Source organism: Pseudorca crassidens, chromosome 10 (genome assembly GCF_039906515.1).
Source record: "Pseudorca crassidens isolate mPseCra1 chromosome 10, mPseCra1.hap1, whole genome shotgun sequence".
NCBI classification, from domain to species: domain Eukaryota; kingdom Metazoa; phylum Chordata; class Mammalia; order Artiodactyla; family Delphinidae; genus Pseudorca; species Pseudorca crassidens.
Genome location: NC_090305.1, coordinates 43,700,546 through 43,714,800, shown reverse-complemented (window position 1 = coordinate 43,714,800; position 14,255 = coordinate 43,700,546). Strand labels below are relative to the sequence as shown.

The window sequence follows — 14,255 nt, the reverse complement described above, 5'->3', positions numbered from 1 at the left end:
TTTTAGCTTACATGATTTCATAACATGTATGTGATTAACTTGTCTGCCCTCACATGAAACTCATATCCTTCCCTTCTGCCTCTCCACTATTGGTACACATATGCTTGAATTCACAACCACAGAGATGGGGCATGGAAAAATGAGAGGTGGGAGGTGGGGTGAAGTTTGGCAGATGGGATACGATGGAGTATAATATTTCATTAAACCTCATAGAATATTCAGGGGAATAACTTTATATTCTATCTGTAGATTAAAAGAATTTAAATCTAATCTGAATTGGTGACAATCTACATTGTCAAGGGCTTGTAGTATATCCAAAAATATGAATTTTCCATTCATTTAATTAGAGAGGCTAGAGCAATGTTTCAAATAAAGGAATATGATATGTTTATATTTTATGTGCAAAGTGATGTTTGGGTATTAAATTGGAAAATGTAGGATGACTATCGCATGATTCAGAAAATATACAAATTATAGCATACAGACTTTTCTCTCAGTGTTTATGATTGGATCTAGATGCAGCTGTATAAGTTAATTATTTCTAGGAAAGGAATAAACAAGAAAACATTCACAATAATTTTCTTAGGAATATTTAAAGCTTGTATAAAATGCTCATTCTCCCATCCTTTCTCTCTCTCTAAAATATGATGTATGATAGCTATCACCTAATTACCTATTTTATGCTCATAACAGCTTCAACCTTTTTAAGTGACAGTTGGCATGCCAGTAGAAGTGAAAATTGGTACAACCACTTTGGGAAAGTCTTTGACATTATCTATTAGGACAAATGTACTGCTATCTTATGAAACAGTAATTCTATCCTAGATATTTAACTACGAGAAATAAGTTCATATGTTCACCAAAAGACTATTCAAGAATGTTCATAGCAGTTTTATTTAAAATAATCCCAAACTGGAAACAACTCAAATGATTGCCCACAGAAAAATGGATATAAGTACATCATAGTATAATTCATATAGTAGAATACTACACAGCAATACCATCAACAAAAACCACATCACTCTTATGTGCAAAACCAGGGATAAATCCACAGGCATTACGTTGAGCAAGAGAAGTCAAATTTTAAAAAAAGATACTGCATTGTTCATTTATATTAAGTTCAAGAACAGACAAAACTAAATTAATCAATGGGGACAGAAATCATAACAGTGGTGGCTTCTGGTGGTGGTGGTTATCCTCTGGGAAGGATCATGAGGTTGCTTTCAAGGTGTTAGACAGATTCTGTGTCTTGTCTGAGGATAGCTATGTGAGTGTAGGCATGTGTGGCAATTGAACTATTGTATACTTGAGATTAAGTCATTTTACTGAATGTAGGTTGTATCTTAATAAAAAAGTTAAAAAAAATCAGTAAGCACAATGTCTATTAAAGTAAAGCACTTGAATGTTTTTTCTTTAAACCTGAGTCTGTATGAATATGGTGGTCCAGCCCAATCTCTGGAGTCAGAACGAGATCCAGGTTTGGTTCCTGACTTTGTCAACATCACTTTCTTGAAGTGAAATCTTAGGCTAAGTGGCTGCCTCCAACCTTGGTGATAGAGACCTTATTTTATCTCATTTTATTTTTTTGCAGTTTAAATAATAGTAACATTTATTATCTCATACAGTTCCTGTGGATCAGGGACATGGGTGAAGCTGGGCTGAATAGTCCTGATTCAGGTTCTCCCAAGGAATTGCAGTCAAGATGTCAGTTGAGGCGGCAGACCGCTGAAGGCATGACTGGGGCTAGAGGGTCTGCTTCCAAGGTGACTCACTCACAAGATTGGTGAGTCAGTGCTGGCTATTGGCAGGAGGTTTCAGTTCCTGGTCACATGGACGTCTCCAAGTTGCTGCTGGAGCATCCTTGCAACATGGCAGCTGGTTTCCCCTGAAGTGAGTGGTCCAAGAGAGCAAGGGGGGGCTGCAGTGTCTTTCATCGTCTAGACTTGCAAGCCACACCCCTTCATTTCTACAATATCCTACTGGTTATGAAGGCTAGCCCTGTCAGTGAGAGAGACCACATCTAATGAACGTTAATATCAGTATGCTAGATATTAGAGCAGCAGAGGAACATGTTAAGATGCATCGATGTTTGTTTAAAAAAATAGAGTTTGTATGTTAAAATGATGCATAAATGTAATATCTGACAAAAGTTCTTCCAATTCAAATTAAAAATGGAAAAGAAAAGGAGTAAAGAATGAGTTACAGGAATTGGACACAGACTATTGTCTGGATACGTGTAAAGGCAAGACACACTACCTTTCTTCATCTATAGTATTTGGTCAGAGGAAAAAATAACTTAGAAACATTTCAGACTTCCCTGGTGGCACAGTGGTTAAGAATCCACCTGCCAGTGCATGGGACATGGGTTCGAGCCCTAGTCTGTGAAGATCCCACATGCCACAGAGCAACTAAGCCCGTGTGCCACAACTACTGAGCCCATGTGCTGCAATTACCGAAGCCTGTGTGCCTAGAGCCCGTGCTCCACAATAAGTGAAGCCACTGCAATGAGAAGCCCACAGACCACAATGAAGAGTAGCCCTCGCTCACCGCAACTAGAGAAAGCCCACGCGCAGCAACGAAGACCAAATGCAGCCAAAAAAAAAAAAAAAAAGCATTTCATTACATAATCAATGGCTTTACAATGAAAAATGGCAAAACCAGATGAGTTGTTCTGTAATTTTGTAAGCCTTTAAAATTGTATTCTCCTTAGCTATTTTTTAAGGCAAGGATGGGTTTCCATTTCTTATATTTTTTTCTTAGTGTTGAAAAATAATATCTTCTATGTTGGTGAGGCTACTTACTGGTGAAAAAAATTTTGACTTTTCTGGTTTGTGCATAAGTTGTACTTAAGGCTAATTGGAGTTTATTGATCCCATTGACTCACCACTGAAAGGAGTGTTATAAAAATCTACACTTACTATGTCCTACTGTTAGCCATGCGTTTGGCAGACATCTTCCTCTGATGAAGGATTCTAAATCAACCTATATTTCAGGACAGTGGGATTACTTGCTGGTAAAATAGAATGAGATCATTCAGTCATGTGATGAGAAAAGAAACTTTGTGAACTTGGGCTTTAGTAAGAGAATTTCTACTTGGATAATTTATTTCAGATTTGCTATTGTTACTTTAGTGTATTTCCAATATGATGGGATGGAGTCTAAGTTATCACAATCTTGGTGAATGTGCCTCCTTTTTTATAAATTTGTACATGATGTTAAAGTCCATGGTGATATAATAGACCTTCAGGAAGGCAAATGTTTTAAATTGCCACTACATGCCATTGAGGATTGTCTATCTTTGGCACCTATACTCATGTTTGCCTTACCATTAAAACCAAGTTCAATCCAGGAAAGTTTAAAGAAGCTGGCTTTCACAGACCTAAACTGTACCAGGGGCACCGTTTTATTGGATTATCGGGTCTGGATCACTAAAATTACTTTTGGTCTCTGACCACAAATCTCCTTATAAAATTCCCAGTTGTCAGTTAAAATATGTGACTTCTGCAGAGGGTGGACTTACAAACAATCTTGCAATTGGATTAAGTAGGCACTTATAAACTAGGCTAGGTGTGATCTGGAATAATGTGTTCATTATTAATTAATGTAATAGTCCCCCTATCATATTAACTTATAAGTAGAAAGCTATAGCTAGACACATGTGATTTCCCTGGTTAGACTCAAGAGATACACAGTTTTTGTGTTCTTGTCCATGGCAGGATTTTAAATAAAACACATTTTTATGATCCTAATAAGACTGAATTACTTATACTACTAAGCCCTGGGATTTAACAGAAAAGCAATTATTACTGGACCCCAGTGTTTAAAGTAAGTGGACTAATGTGTGCTCCACCCCAGAAAGTGTTCCTTTTCTGAATACTCTCTGAACGTATTAGAGTCAAATAAAATTATAACTGTGTAGTCTGTGTAGGAAACCATTTGTGAACTTAAGGCTTTGAGGTTTTTCTTTTGGTTCTTGCTCCTGAATGCACTCCTTTAAACTAACTTGCTTTATCTAGATTGTTCTACTTACCTGTTGTATGTGTTATAGCAAGTCCCAACTGACTCTCTCTTAGCATTTGATTTTCCTGGTACTTAAAATGACAGCTTCCAAGTTCCAGTTTTTAATTCCAGTATCCATTCCCCTCTCTGTATGTGTTTGTATAGTTATACATAGATTTCTTTTTTCCTACACAATAGGGAAGTTAATTATTGACCTCTGTTTCCCTAGAAGTTTGTGGAAGAATTGTTGGTTGGCAATCAAAGTAGCTTTTTATATATGGAAACTTTCTTTTATCTGTTTCCTCTAGCTAGGTATATGCAAACATACAAACTGTATTTGAGCATTTTAACTACATTTTACTTTTCAGTTTCCATGTGTAAGGGTATTTTATTATTCTTGTAGGTGAGCAAATTTGGAAGAAAAATTATTTCTTCAAAAAACTATGGGTGTACCAGGGGCTGAGAGGAGAGAGGAATGGGGAGTTATGGTCTAATGGGTACAAAGTTTCTGTTTCTGAATAATAAAACTTTTCTGGAAATAGTGGTGATGGTTATACAACATTTGAATGTAGTTAATGGCAATGAATTGTACACTTAAAAATAGTCAGAATGGTAAATTTTATGTTATGTATATTTTACAATTTAAAAAAATTGAAAGCCAAAAAAAAAAAGGAAAATATAATTATCTAAATACATTTCTCCTAATGAGATGTACTAAGTGGTAATGAAAATGTGGCTGTAACATGATTGTTAATTTACATTCCTGATTTCACGAACCATGCCACACTGTTTCCTATACAATTCTGGGGATTAGAATACAGTGCAAAAATTTGATTAAAGAAAAAGGATGAACACAATACTTGCTTTATCCCCCCCACGTGCAGGCTATTTTGAAGTTACAAAGCATTTTTACATACTTCATCACATTTGATCCCAAAAAAATCCCTGTGAAGGAGATCATTATTCTCATGTCACAGATGAGAAGCCAGAGGTTCATGAGAGGTTAAGAGAGAGGCTGAGGTCTAAACCTCAGATTCTGGTCTTCAGTTGGAGCTCTTTGTTTACCATCTTATAACTTCTCTTTTGTAAAGTAAATCAGAGGAGCAATTCAAATCTGAATATTTATATGATGTCATGTTTAACACATTTTCTTTTCAGCTGAACTTCTTTCTTTTGCAGTTTTAAATCAAGTGCATTTGAAGTGAGGCCTCCTATTGTTCTATATTACCCTGCCCCCTGCTAGAAACAAACCCTGCATCATAATGACAGGAAAAATTTAATTTAGTTTATTGATTTATGATTTCAACTCAGTCATACAGTATTATTGGGACACTTATTTTCTGCTTCTTATGTTTTCATGTGGAGGGACTTCAGCCAGACTGACTTTTTTTTAATAAGTCATCTTGATTTTATATTAAAAAGTTTTAAAATTATAATAAATCTCAGTTTTAAGTAGAGATGAAAAGGTTTGCTAAATAAAACACTAGTCCAGTAATGTAGTAAAGGAATAATATTTGTCAGAATAGGGATTATTTCAAAATGCAAAGATGGTTTAATAGTGAAGTCTGATTTGTCACTCTTCTGCTCAAAATTCACCTGAATTGGCTTTCTTCTTGATTCAGGCAATTTCTTTTTGGTTCTCATTCTTCAAAATTAAAACCGATGCTGCAATGAGTATATAGATTGACTTTTCTGATCTCTCCGCACCTTCTTTCACTCTTTACCACTGATGAGAAGAGGCATTTTCGGATAAGGGAGTTTGATAAAAGAAGCTGGTCCTAGCTGGCGAAGTGCCTTAGATGTTCTTCCCTTTGGATCAGCAGGTCTGTGGAGCTGGTGTTCCCTTTCCACTTTAGATCATATGTGAACTTAACAGGCAGTCCTGCTCCTGAGGTGGGTGGGGATTGAATCAGCCCTGCTGGGCTGCCAGGCGGGGGTGGTTAATTACAGTGTACAGTCTCATCAGACTCACTGGATCACGCCTCTAACCAGCATCTTCTGTTTGCCTGGTTCCTGTATCTTCCCATCAGTTAGCTCTAAGCTTCCCAGAGGAAGAAGAATGTGATTGAATAGGTCCCTTCAAAATTCAGCACCCTCAGACCTGAAGATGAAAATACCCCTCCTTTCCCAGGAACACATCTACTTTTATTTATATCAAACCTTTATTTTATTTCCAATATTAATGTTTCAAATGTCCATCAATAAGTATACAGATAAATTGTGATATATCCATACAATGGACTTCTAATCAGCAGCAAAAAAGAATGAACTACTGAAACACACAACCAGAGTGGATCTAAAATAATCATGCTGAATGAAAGAAGCCAGACAAGAAGGAGTACATACAATATGCGTCCATTTTTTATAGAACTATACGAAATTCAAACTTATTTGTAGTGACAGAAAGCATATCAGTGGTGCCTGAGAATGGGGATGGGAGTGGGGTAGTGAATGGTGACAGACAGAGATTGCAACGAACATGAGGAAACTTTTGGGGGTGATGCATATGTTCGTTATCTTGTCGGTGGTGATGGTTTTACAGGTGTATACATGTGTCAAAACTAATCGGATGGTAAACTTTATGTTTAGTTTACTGAGTATCAATTTACCTCAGTAAAGCTACTTAAAAAACAAACAAACAAACAAACAAAAACTCAGCATCCTCAGACCTGAAGAGGAAAAATGCCCCTCCCTTCCCAGGAATACAGCTAATTTTATTTATATCAAACCTTTATTTAATTTCTAATAGTCTATGGTACAAGTTATGACAGTATTATTGGGCTAACAAAATTCATCTCTTTACTTTTTACTGTTTTATAAATATGATATTTTTCCCTTTTCTTAATGTTTTGTAAGAGAGTGATTATCTTAAAGTACCTTTAGTGGAGTTTGTTCTTTTATTCTCTTAGCTGCTCTATAAAATATAAGCAGTCAGGCTCAATGTGTATGTTATACGATGGCCTTGGAAGAATCTGAAAATATTGCAACATTCCTACAGTATGACAGTATAATAGCATTGCAACCAAACAGAATTTTCCACATAATTTGAGACACTGGTTTCCCAGAGAATTGAAAAGCGTATCACATTTTTATAATTTATATAAATGACTGTATAACTAATAAGAACCTGCTGTATAAAAATATAAAATTAAATTTAAAAAAATGACTGTATAATGCAAACCTTAATGATGCTTCTTAAGGAAAAAGTCTTTATTCATTTATAAATGTGATTAATATAATATATAATCTGATTAATCATAGATGAGATAATAAGCCCATTTGAAGATTTTCCATGAACAGAAAAGATGTACAGTTAAGTTTTTTCCAGAGTGAGAGAACCAAGATATTTGAACTGTAGGATTATAAACTGCTAGAACTGGAAAGAACATTGGGAACAACACACATTTCTTACCCCTCAAATGCTGGGAATGCAAGAAAGCAATCAGAATTCATCTCCTAGATCCAAGAAATTTGAGAGCATTATTCAAGTGTGCGTGACTACCAGCAAATCTTGGATGAGAATCATGAATCCTGCTCCAGCCCTCTCCTACTGGCCAGGTGTTAAGTTGCCTCATATTCAAAATAGTGAAGTGTAAATTTCAGCATAGTGTTGCCCTTAAAACAATCCATGAACAAATGTGCCTTTTACATTTCTGTTTTTTTTTCAGCCCCTTTTAGGGAGAAAGAAGGCAATTGAGACTTCATTCTCAAATACCAAATACACTCCCACGTGTTTTCTCAGAAATGCATTTACATACATATGTGTGCATATAGAAATTTTATAATTCTATGTTCTTTAATATTCCTCCCTTGATTTTCTTTTTGTTGAAGTAACCCATGATTAATCAACTTCTACCCCTTTTGCTTTTGCTTTATAGAATCTGTCTGTCCAACACGAATTCCAGTGGCAGCTCGTGATGAGAAGGGGTTTGATATTCTTTTAGGCTTGGGTGTAAAGAAAAAGGCTAAGAAAAGAATTCAGCTTTCACCAACAAAGATAAAAGGATATGAAGTGACATCAAAAGTCGATTTATCAGAACTCACAAGGTAAACGTTATGTGTCGATACAGCGTTTTCTTGATGTTTCTGTAGACATGTTGAGAATTCTTTAAGCTCATACATGTTCTTCTTTTTCCAGCAACGTTTTCCCAGAAGGTCTTCCTCCATCATATGTATTTGTCTCCACTCAGAGATTTAAGGTCAAAAAAGTGTGGGATTTATGGAGAATTTTAACCATTGACGGAAGGCCACAAATAGCAGTTACTTTAAATGGAGTGGATAAAACTTTATTATTTACAACAACCAGCATCATTAATGGCTCACAACTGGTCACCTTTGCTGACCCTCGAGTTAAGGTAAAGATGCTTGGGTATGATTTTGGTATTCATGGGGAATGACCATCAGGTTTGTGTGTTTTGGGAGAGGAGAGCCATAATTTGAACCTGACTGAAAAAATATTGATTTCATATTTTAATTTTGCTTCATTGACTAAAAGGAACAAAGGAAGAATATTTGTTTCTTTTTTAATTGAAGTAGAGTTGATTTACAATGTGATGTTAATTTCTGCTGTACAGAAAACTGATTCAGTTATACATATATATACGTATTCTTTTTCATATTCTTTTCCATTGTGGTTTATCACAGGATATTGAATACAGTTCCCTGTGCTATACAGTAGGACCTTGTTGTTTATCCATTCTATACATAATAGTTTGTATTTACTAATCCCAAACTCCCAGCCCATCCCTTTCCCACCCCCCTTTCCCCTTGGCAAGCACAGTTCTGGTCTCTGTGTCTGTGAGTCTGTTTCTGTTTCATAGATAATTTCATTTGTGTCATATTTTAGATTCCACATATGAGTGATATCGTATGATATTTGTCCTTCTCTGTCTTATTTAGTTCACTTAGTATGATAATCTCTAGGTCCATCCATGTTGCTGCAAATGGCATTATTTTGTTCTTTTTTATGGCTGAGTAATATTCTATTGTATATATGTACTACATCTTCTTTATCCATTCATCTATCGATGGATATTTATGTTGCATCCATGTCTTGGCTATTGTAAATAGTGCTGCTGGGAACATAGGGGTGCATGTACCTTTTTGAATTATAGTTTTGTCCAGATATATGTCCAGGAATGGGATTTCTGGATCATATATGGCAACTCTATTTTTAGTGAAAATTTGTTTTTTAATTCATATGAGATTAAGGGGTGCAGGAACTAACATTTTTGAGTGCCTGCTTCTAGGTGCCAGGAACATTTAATTATAATAATCACCCAAGGAAGAAGCTACTGCTCTCATTTTAAAGATAAAATACCAAAGTTCAAGGATATTAAATTCTCTTTCCAAGTAACATGGCTAGTAAGTGGTGACATCAGGAATTTAATTTAGGTCTGGTCACTTTCAAAGTCTGTGTTTGTCTATTTTGTACTGCCATGTCCTACAGGATATTGAGATAAATTCATATTTGTCAGAACATTAAATACAGGTAGGAAATATGTACAGAATTCACATTTATTTGGATGACAGCTTATATTCCCAAAAGGAGCATATATTTAATAAAATTCATAAACTAAAAGTGTATTTTTCAAGTCAAATGTGTTCAGAATATAGATGCCATGATAAAATCAATTACATTTTGATTATTACTGTAATTATGATAGTCAAATTGTACATTATATAATTTAGGAAATATACAAGGCTGTACATGAAATTATGCATTTATCCAATTTCTTCATTTGGTAAGCAGAATACATTTTTAAAAAAATTGTTGTCTACTATTTTCGTTAAAGGCAATGTGCTAGGTTCTGTGAGAAATGACAAATGAATAAGGCATGTTTCTAATCTTCAAGGAATTTATTTATAATGGGATATTCAGTGCTTCTCGTATCTAAAAGAAGTACGAAAAGTTAGTGGACTGTGGAAGGAAAAGTGGATTCTAATACAAAATGTGGGCCAGTCTTCATAAATGAGATGGTTTTTGGAATGTAGGATGAAGGATGTACAGGATTTTGTTGGAGAGAGAGAAGGACACGGAAGTTAATGGTTCATTATTGAGTAGTCATGTGTGGTGAAATGCAGGGTTTTTATTTATAGAATAGAACGTGGTGCCCCCTGTGTTTGGAGTATAAGATACATGAAAGAAAAGCTAGAAAGGTATAAGCTCAGTTTGCATGGACGTGGGAACCGTACAAAGGGTTTTGCATTTCAATCAGTGGATGACGGGATTCCATCAAAAGGTCTTGATCACAGGCGTGTCATGGTCAAAGTAGCTCTCTCCTCTCCTTTCCCTTCTTCTCTTGTAAAGAATACTTTTGACTCTTTCCTGGAATTGGACTAGGTCCTAGGAATACAGAAATTAATAATATTAATTCTAGTAGAGGTAAGAAGGTTGGCTTGGAGAGGGAAGGGGTAGGGATTGAGATGTGTTTGAAAATTATTCAAATAAAACAAGACATCTATGAGCCTAAATTATGGCAATGAGAATGGCAATGGAGAAGTGAATTTGAGTCGTGTTTAAGACACATCCTTGGTAGAATTTTGCATCTATTTGTTATGGCAACTGAGGGAAGGGGAAAGAGGTAAAGGCACTTGTATGGTTTAGAAACTGAGGATACTATTATCCCAGGGAAATCGGGAGAGGAAGAAAGTTTGGGGGATAGTTCAAGTTCATTTTGTTACATACTCTGTCAGACTGATTGTGAAACTCCTGGCAAAATTATTCTAGCCAATGTTAGAATTATAGGTACCATATGTGAGAAAGAGGTCCAGGATGTCAATGTGGATATGGGAGATATGCCATAAAAGTTATAACTGAACTGTTGGAATGAATGAGATCATCAAGGGGAGAATGGAAAAGGTCAAGGACCGACCTGTGGGGAATGCCCTCATTAAAAGGCAGGTTGAGGAAAATGAACCCTCAAAGAGATAGAGAATGGACAGTTGTAGAAGAAGGAATGAAGGTGATCAAGATGGTTTGAATCACGGAAGCTGAGACCATCAATGCGGATGGACTAGTTACAGGGTCCACAGTTGCCATGAAGTAAATAAAATGAGGGAATGAAAGAAGCCACTTGGATTGGGACATTAGGAACTTATCTGTGACCTTGAGGGAGTTGTTTCAGTAAATACTTTGGTACAGCCACTTTGAGATGTGAAATGGAAATGCAGCTAGGGATTAAAATAATTGCTGGGTGGCCTTTGAGACCCAGCTTGGGTCAGGGTGAGTTAGAATATGATACGATCAATCTGGGTGGTATGGATTTACACTTGATGACAACAAAGAAACGAAAAGATTGTTTGGAACTCTATTTATGAATCTGCTGTATTTTATTCCTACAGACATTATTTGATGAAGGCTGGCATCAAATTCGTCTCTTAGTAACCGAACAAGATGTAACTCTGTATATTGATGATCAACAAATTGAAAACAAGCCCTTACATCCAGTTTTAGGGCTGTTCATCAGTGGGCAAACCCAAATTGGAAAATACTCTGGGAAAGAAGAAACCGTTCAGGTGGATAAAAATGATCTGCTTTTCGTATTATATAAAATGGAGCTTTGGTGATAGTATTTATTCCATTTAACTGTATTTAACTTAATTCCTTTAAGAGACTTAATGAAAATGTGGTCAGTTCATTAGTGAAATTGTGTGTGTGTATGAAAATGAAAAATCAAACAATATAATAATTCTTAGAAATTTGTTCCCCTAGGTGCAGGGTAGAATCTATGTTCTTATGGACCATCAATTTCATATTTCCCAGGAGAAGCATAGAATATATCATGAATTTGGGAAAGGATTACAGCTGTGATCGGGGCTTGTAAAAATTTATTTGCAGCTGTGAGGATAAAATTAGATTAATGCATGTCAGTGTTCTTCATAAACAAAACGGTGACTATTTTGGTATCTCTTTAAACTAGAATATCTGTGTGCAGGTTGAGAAGTGTGTATGTAAAAGATAGCCATTTCTTGAAAAATCCTTTATTTGAAAAGGTATGTCTTTCCTACTCTGTTTCTATTAAGGGAAGACTGTGTCATATTCAAATGTAGGATTACACATATGGTCTCTATGTATTAATGTTACACGTCAAATTGTAGTAAATATTTAAATAGTGACAGGTGCTGGGCTTACTCATCACACAATACTCCGTGCCAAGAACTAAATCTCTGAAACTAAAGATGGTTTCTTGACCCGACTCTGTGCAATCAGGGATGTGAAGAGATGTAGGGTAAACACAGAAAGCCTGGGAAAGCTTTTAAGTTGTCTAGGAAATGCCGTCTAGATGAGCTCTTAATAGAAGGATACTACAGAAGCTCCACTGGGTTTCCCAAAGAAGTCAGAGATTTGTTTTTGGTGCTAGGGAAGTTTTTCTTAGGAGTTTTGTTGCGTCACATCTTTACACTATATGTTAAGTATTTAAATTTTGTATGTTTATTGCTTATTGTATTTTTATTGTTAACGAAGCTAAGTGTTTCGATCTATATTTTATATGATTGCTAACTACACTGGCTGCTTCTGTGTATGTGAATTGCTTTTATAAAACAATTTGCTTGGGCCTCAACTTTAACTTGATTGGTTTTACGTTTCTAGTTTGATGTCCAAAAGTTACGAATCTACTGTGACCCAGAGCAGAACAACCGGGAGACAGCATGTGAGATTCCTGGATTTGTGAGTACGATGAATTATATTTTCCTAAGTGTTGCTTCAGTACTTTCAAAGCAAGAAATAAAACGCAGATAATATACGAGCTTTAATTTAACATATAGAGTTAATTTGTTTCTTCATTGTCAATGCAAATAAAATGACACTGATTAAAACATATTTTGAGGTTCATAATTGAAATAAAATTATAATGCGTACAAGTGTAAATGGAAGACCACGGGAAATATTTTCTCATCTCAGATTGATTGTTCCACTACTCAAGTGAAGCAGGGATAGACCTGCTCTAGAAAAACGTAGAATTCGTTGTCTGAATGTCCAGTAAGTAAAATACATTTCTATACTTTATTAAATGTGTGGGTGAAATACCTCACGTGGCACAATTCTGAAGAATGGAAAATTATTCATTTTCCTGTTTACTAGCACGTTTTCTCAAACCATAATGAGTATAAATTTTTCTTTTTGTTGTTGTTGCCACCCAAGTAGGATTTTCTTATAATTCTAGGATATAAGCAAATTTCTATTTATTTAGCTATTTTCATTAATGCGTTAGGAAGAAAAAGATTATAAGCTAAAATGTTACAGAGTCTGATCATATACGTGTGTGAGTGTGTGTGTGTGTGTGTGTGTGTGAGAGAGAGATCAATCCCTTTTCCCCTGGGCAAGAAACAGTATATTGTTGCTAGTGAAAATAAGGTAAAATGTCATAAAACTTTTTGACAATGTGGATTTCCAGTCATATTTGAACCCTACGTAGTTCTTTTCATTTGTATAGTCATGCTGTCATCATTTTCTTATTTCCTATCAAACTGAATAAATTATGGATCCATAGTCTGAAAATTTGAGGACATAGAGCAGCACATTTGAAGGATCTGTAATAAAATCAAAGATGGAAGCTTCTAGAAATGATTCATTCTGGATTTTCTACTTAAGTAGTTGTTTAAACACTATAATATTTATTTTAGATACTTATAACTTGGAATATAAATCTCTCCTAAAAGCATTAAGAAGTTATTTCATTTTGAGAGTCCATTGTACATACTTGATTTATTGCTATTTCTCCATTGATGTTATGCCATGACTATGACCCCGCATATAAAAGAAGCATAAAGTGAGATTGTAGATTCTGTGTTCTCACATCCACTTTTCTGTGTTTTTATGGCTCCTTCCTCACTCTCAGGTATGACTTTTTCAGGCTTGTTTACCCTTTTCATCTTCATTGCCACCTTCTCATTTTCTGATCTAATCTGTTATTGTTTGGAAAGATTATTAACCTATTTTAAAATTGTGTGTCATTCAGTAAGAAATAGATGGCTTAGTAAGAAGCTTTTCTAAAGTAAATTGCATAAAATTGAATGCATGCACGGGCTTCCCTGGTGGCGCAGTGGTTTAGAGTCCGCCTGCCGATGCAGGGTACACGGGTTTGTGCCCCGGTCCGGGAAGATCCCACATGCCGCGGAGCTGCTGGGCCCGTGAGCCATGGCTGCTGCGCCTGCGCGTCCAGAGCCTGTGCTCCGCAACGGGAGAGGCCACAACAGTGAGAGACCCGCGTACCGCAAAAAAAAAAAAAAAAAAATTGAATGCATGCAGTTTG

At 35.8% G+C, this 14,255-nt stretch overlaps 1 protein-coding gene across 1 annotated transcript in view; it reads left to right on the top strand.

Moving 5' to 3' along the window:
- Nucleotides 1–14,255, top strand: part of COL21A1 (collagen type XXI alpha 1 chain) — a 185,782-nt gene that overhangs the window by 70,804 nt on the left and 100,723 nt on the right. Inside the window, exons 4-7 of the mRNA XM_067753473.1 lie at nucleotides 7,878–8,046; nucleotides 8,138–8,354; nucleotides 11,344–11,517; nucleotides 12,593–12,670. Of these exons, the coding sequence (XP_067609574.1) occupies nucleotides 7,878–8,046; nucleotides 8,138–8,354; nucleotides 11,344–11,517; nucleotides 12,593–12,670 (638 nt within the window). The remainder of the gene's footprint in view (nucleotides 1–7,877; nucleotides 8,047–8,137; nucleotides 8,355–11,343; nucleotides 11,518–12,592; nucleotides 12,671–14,255) is intronic.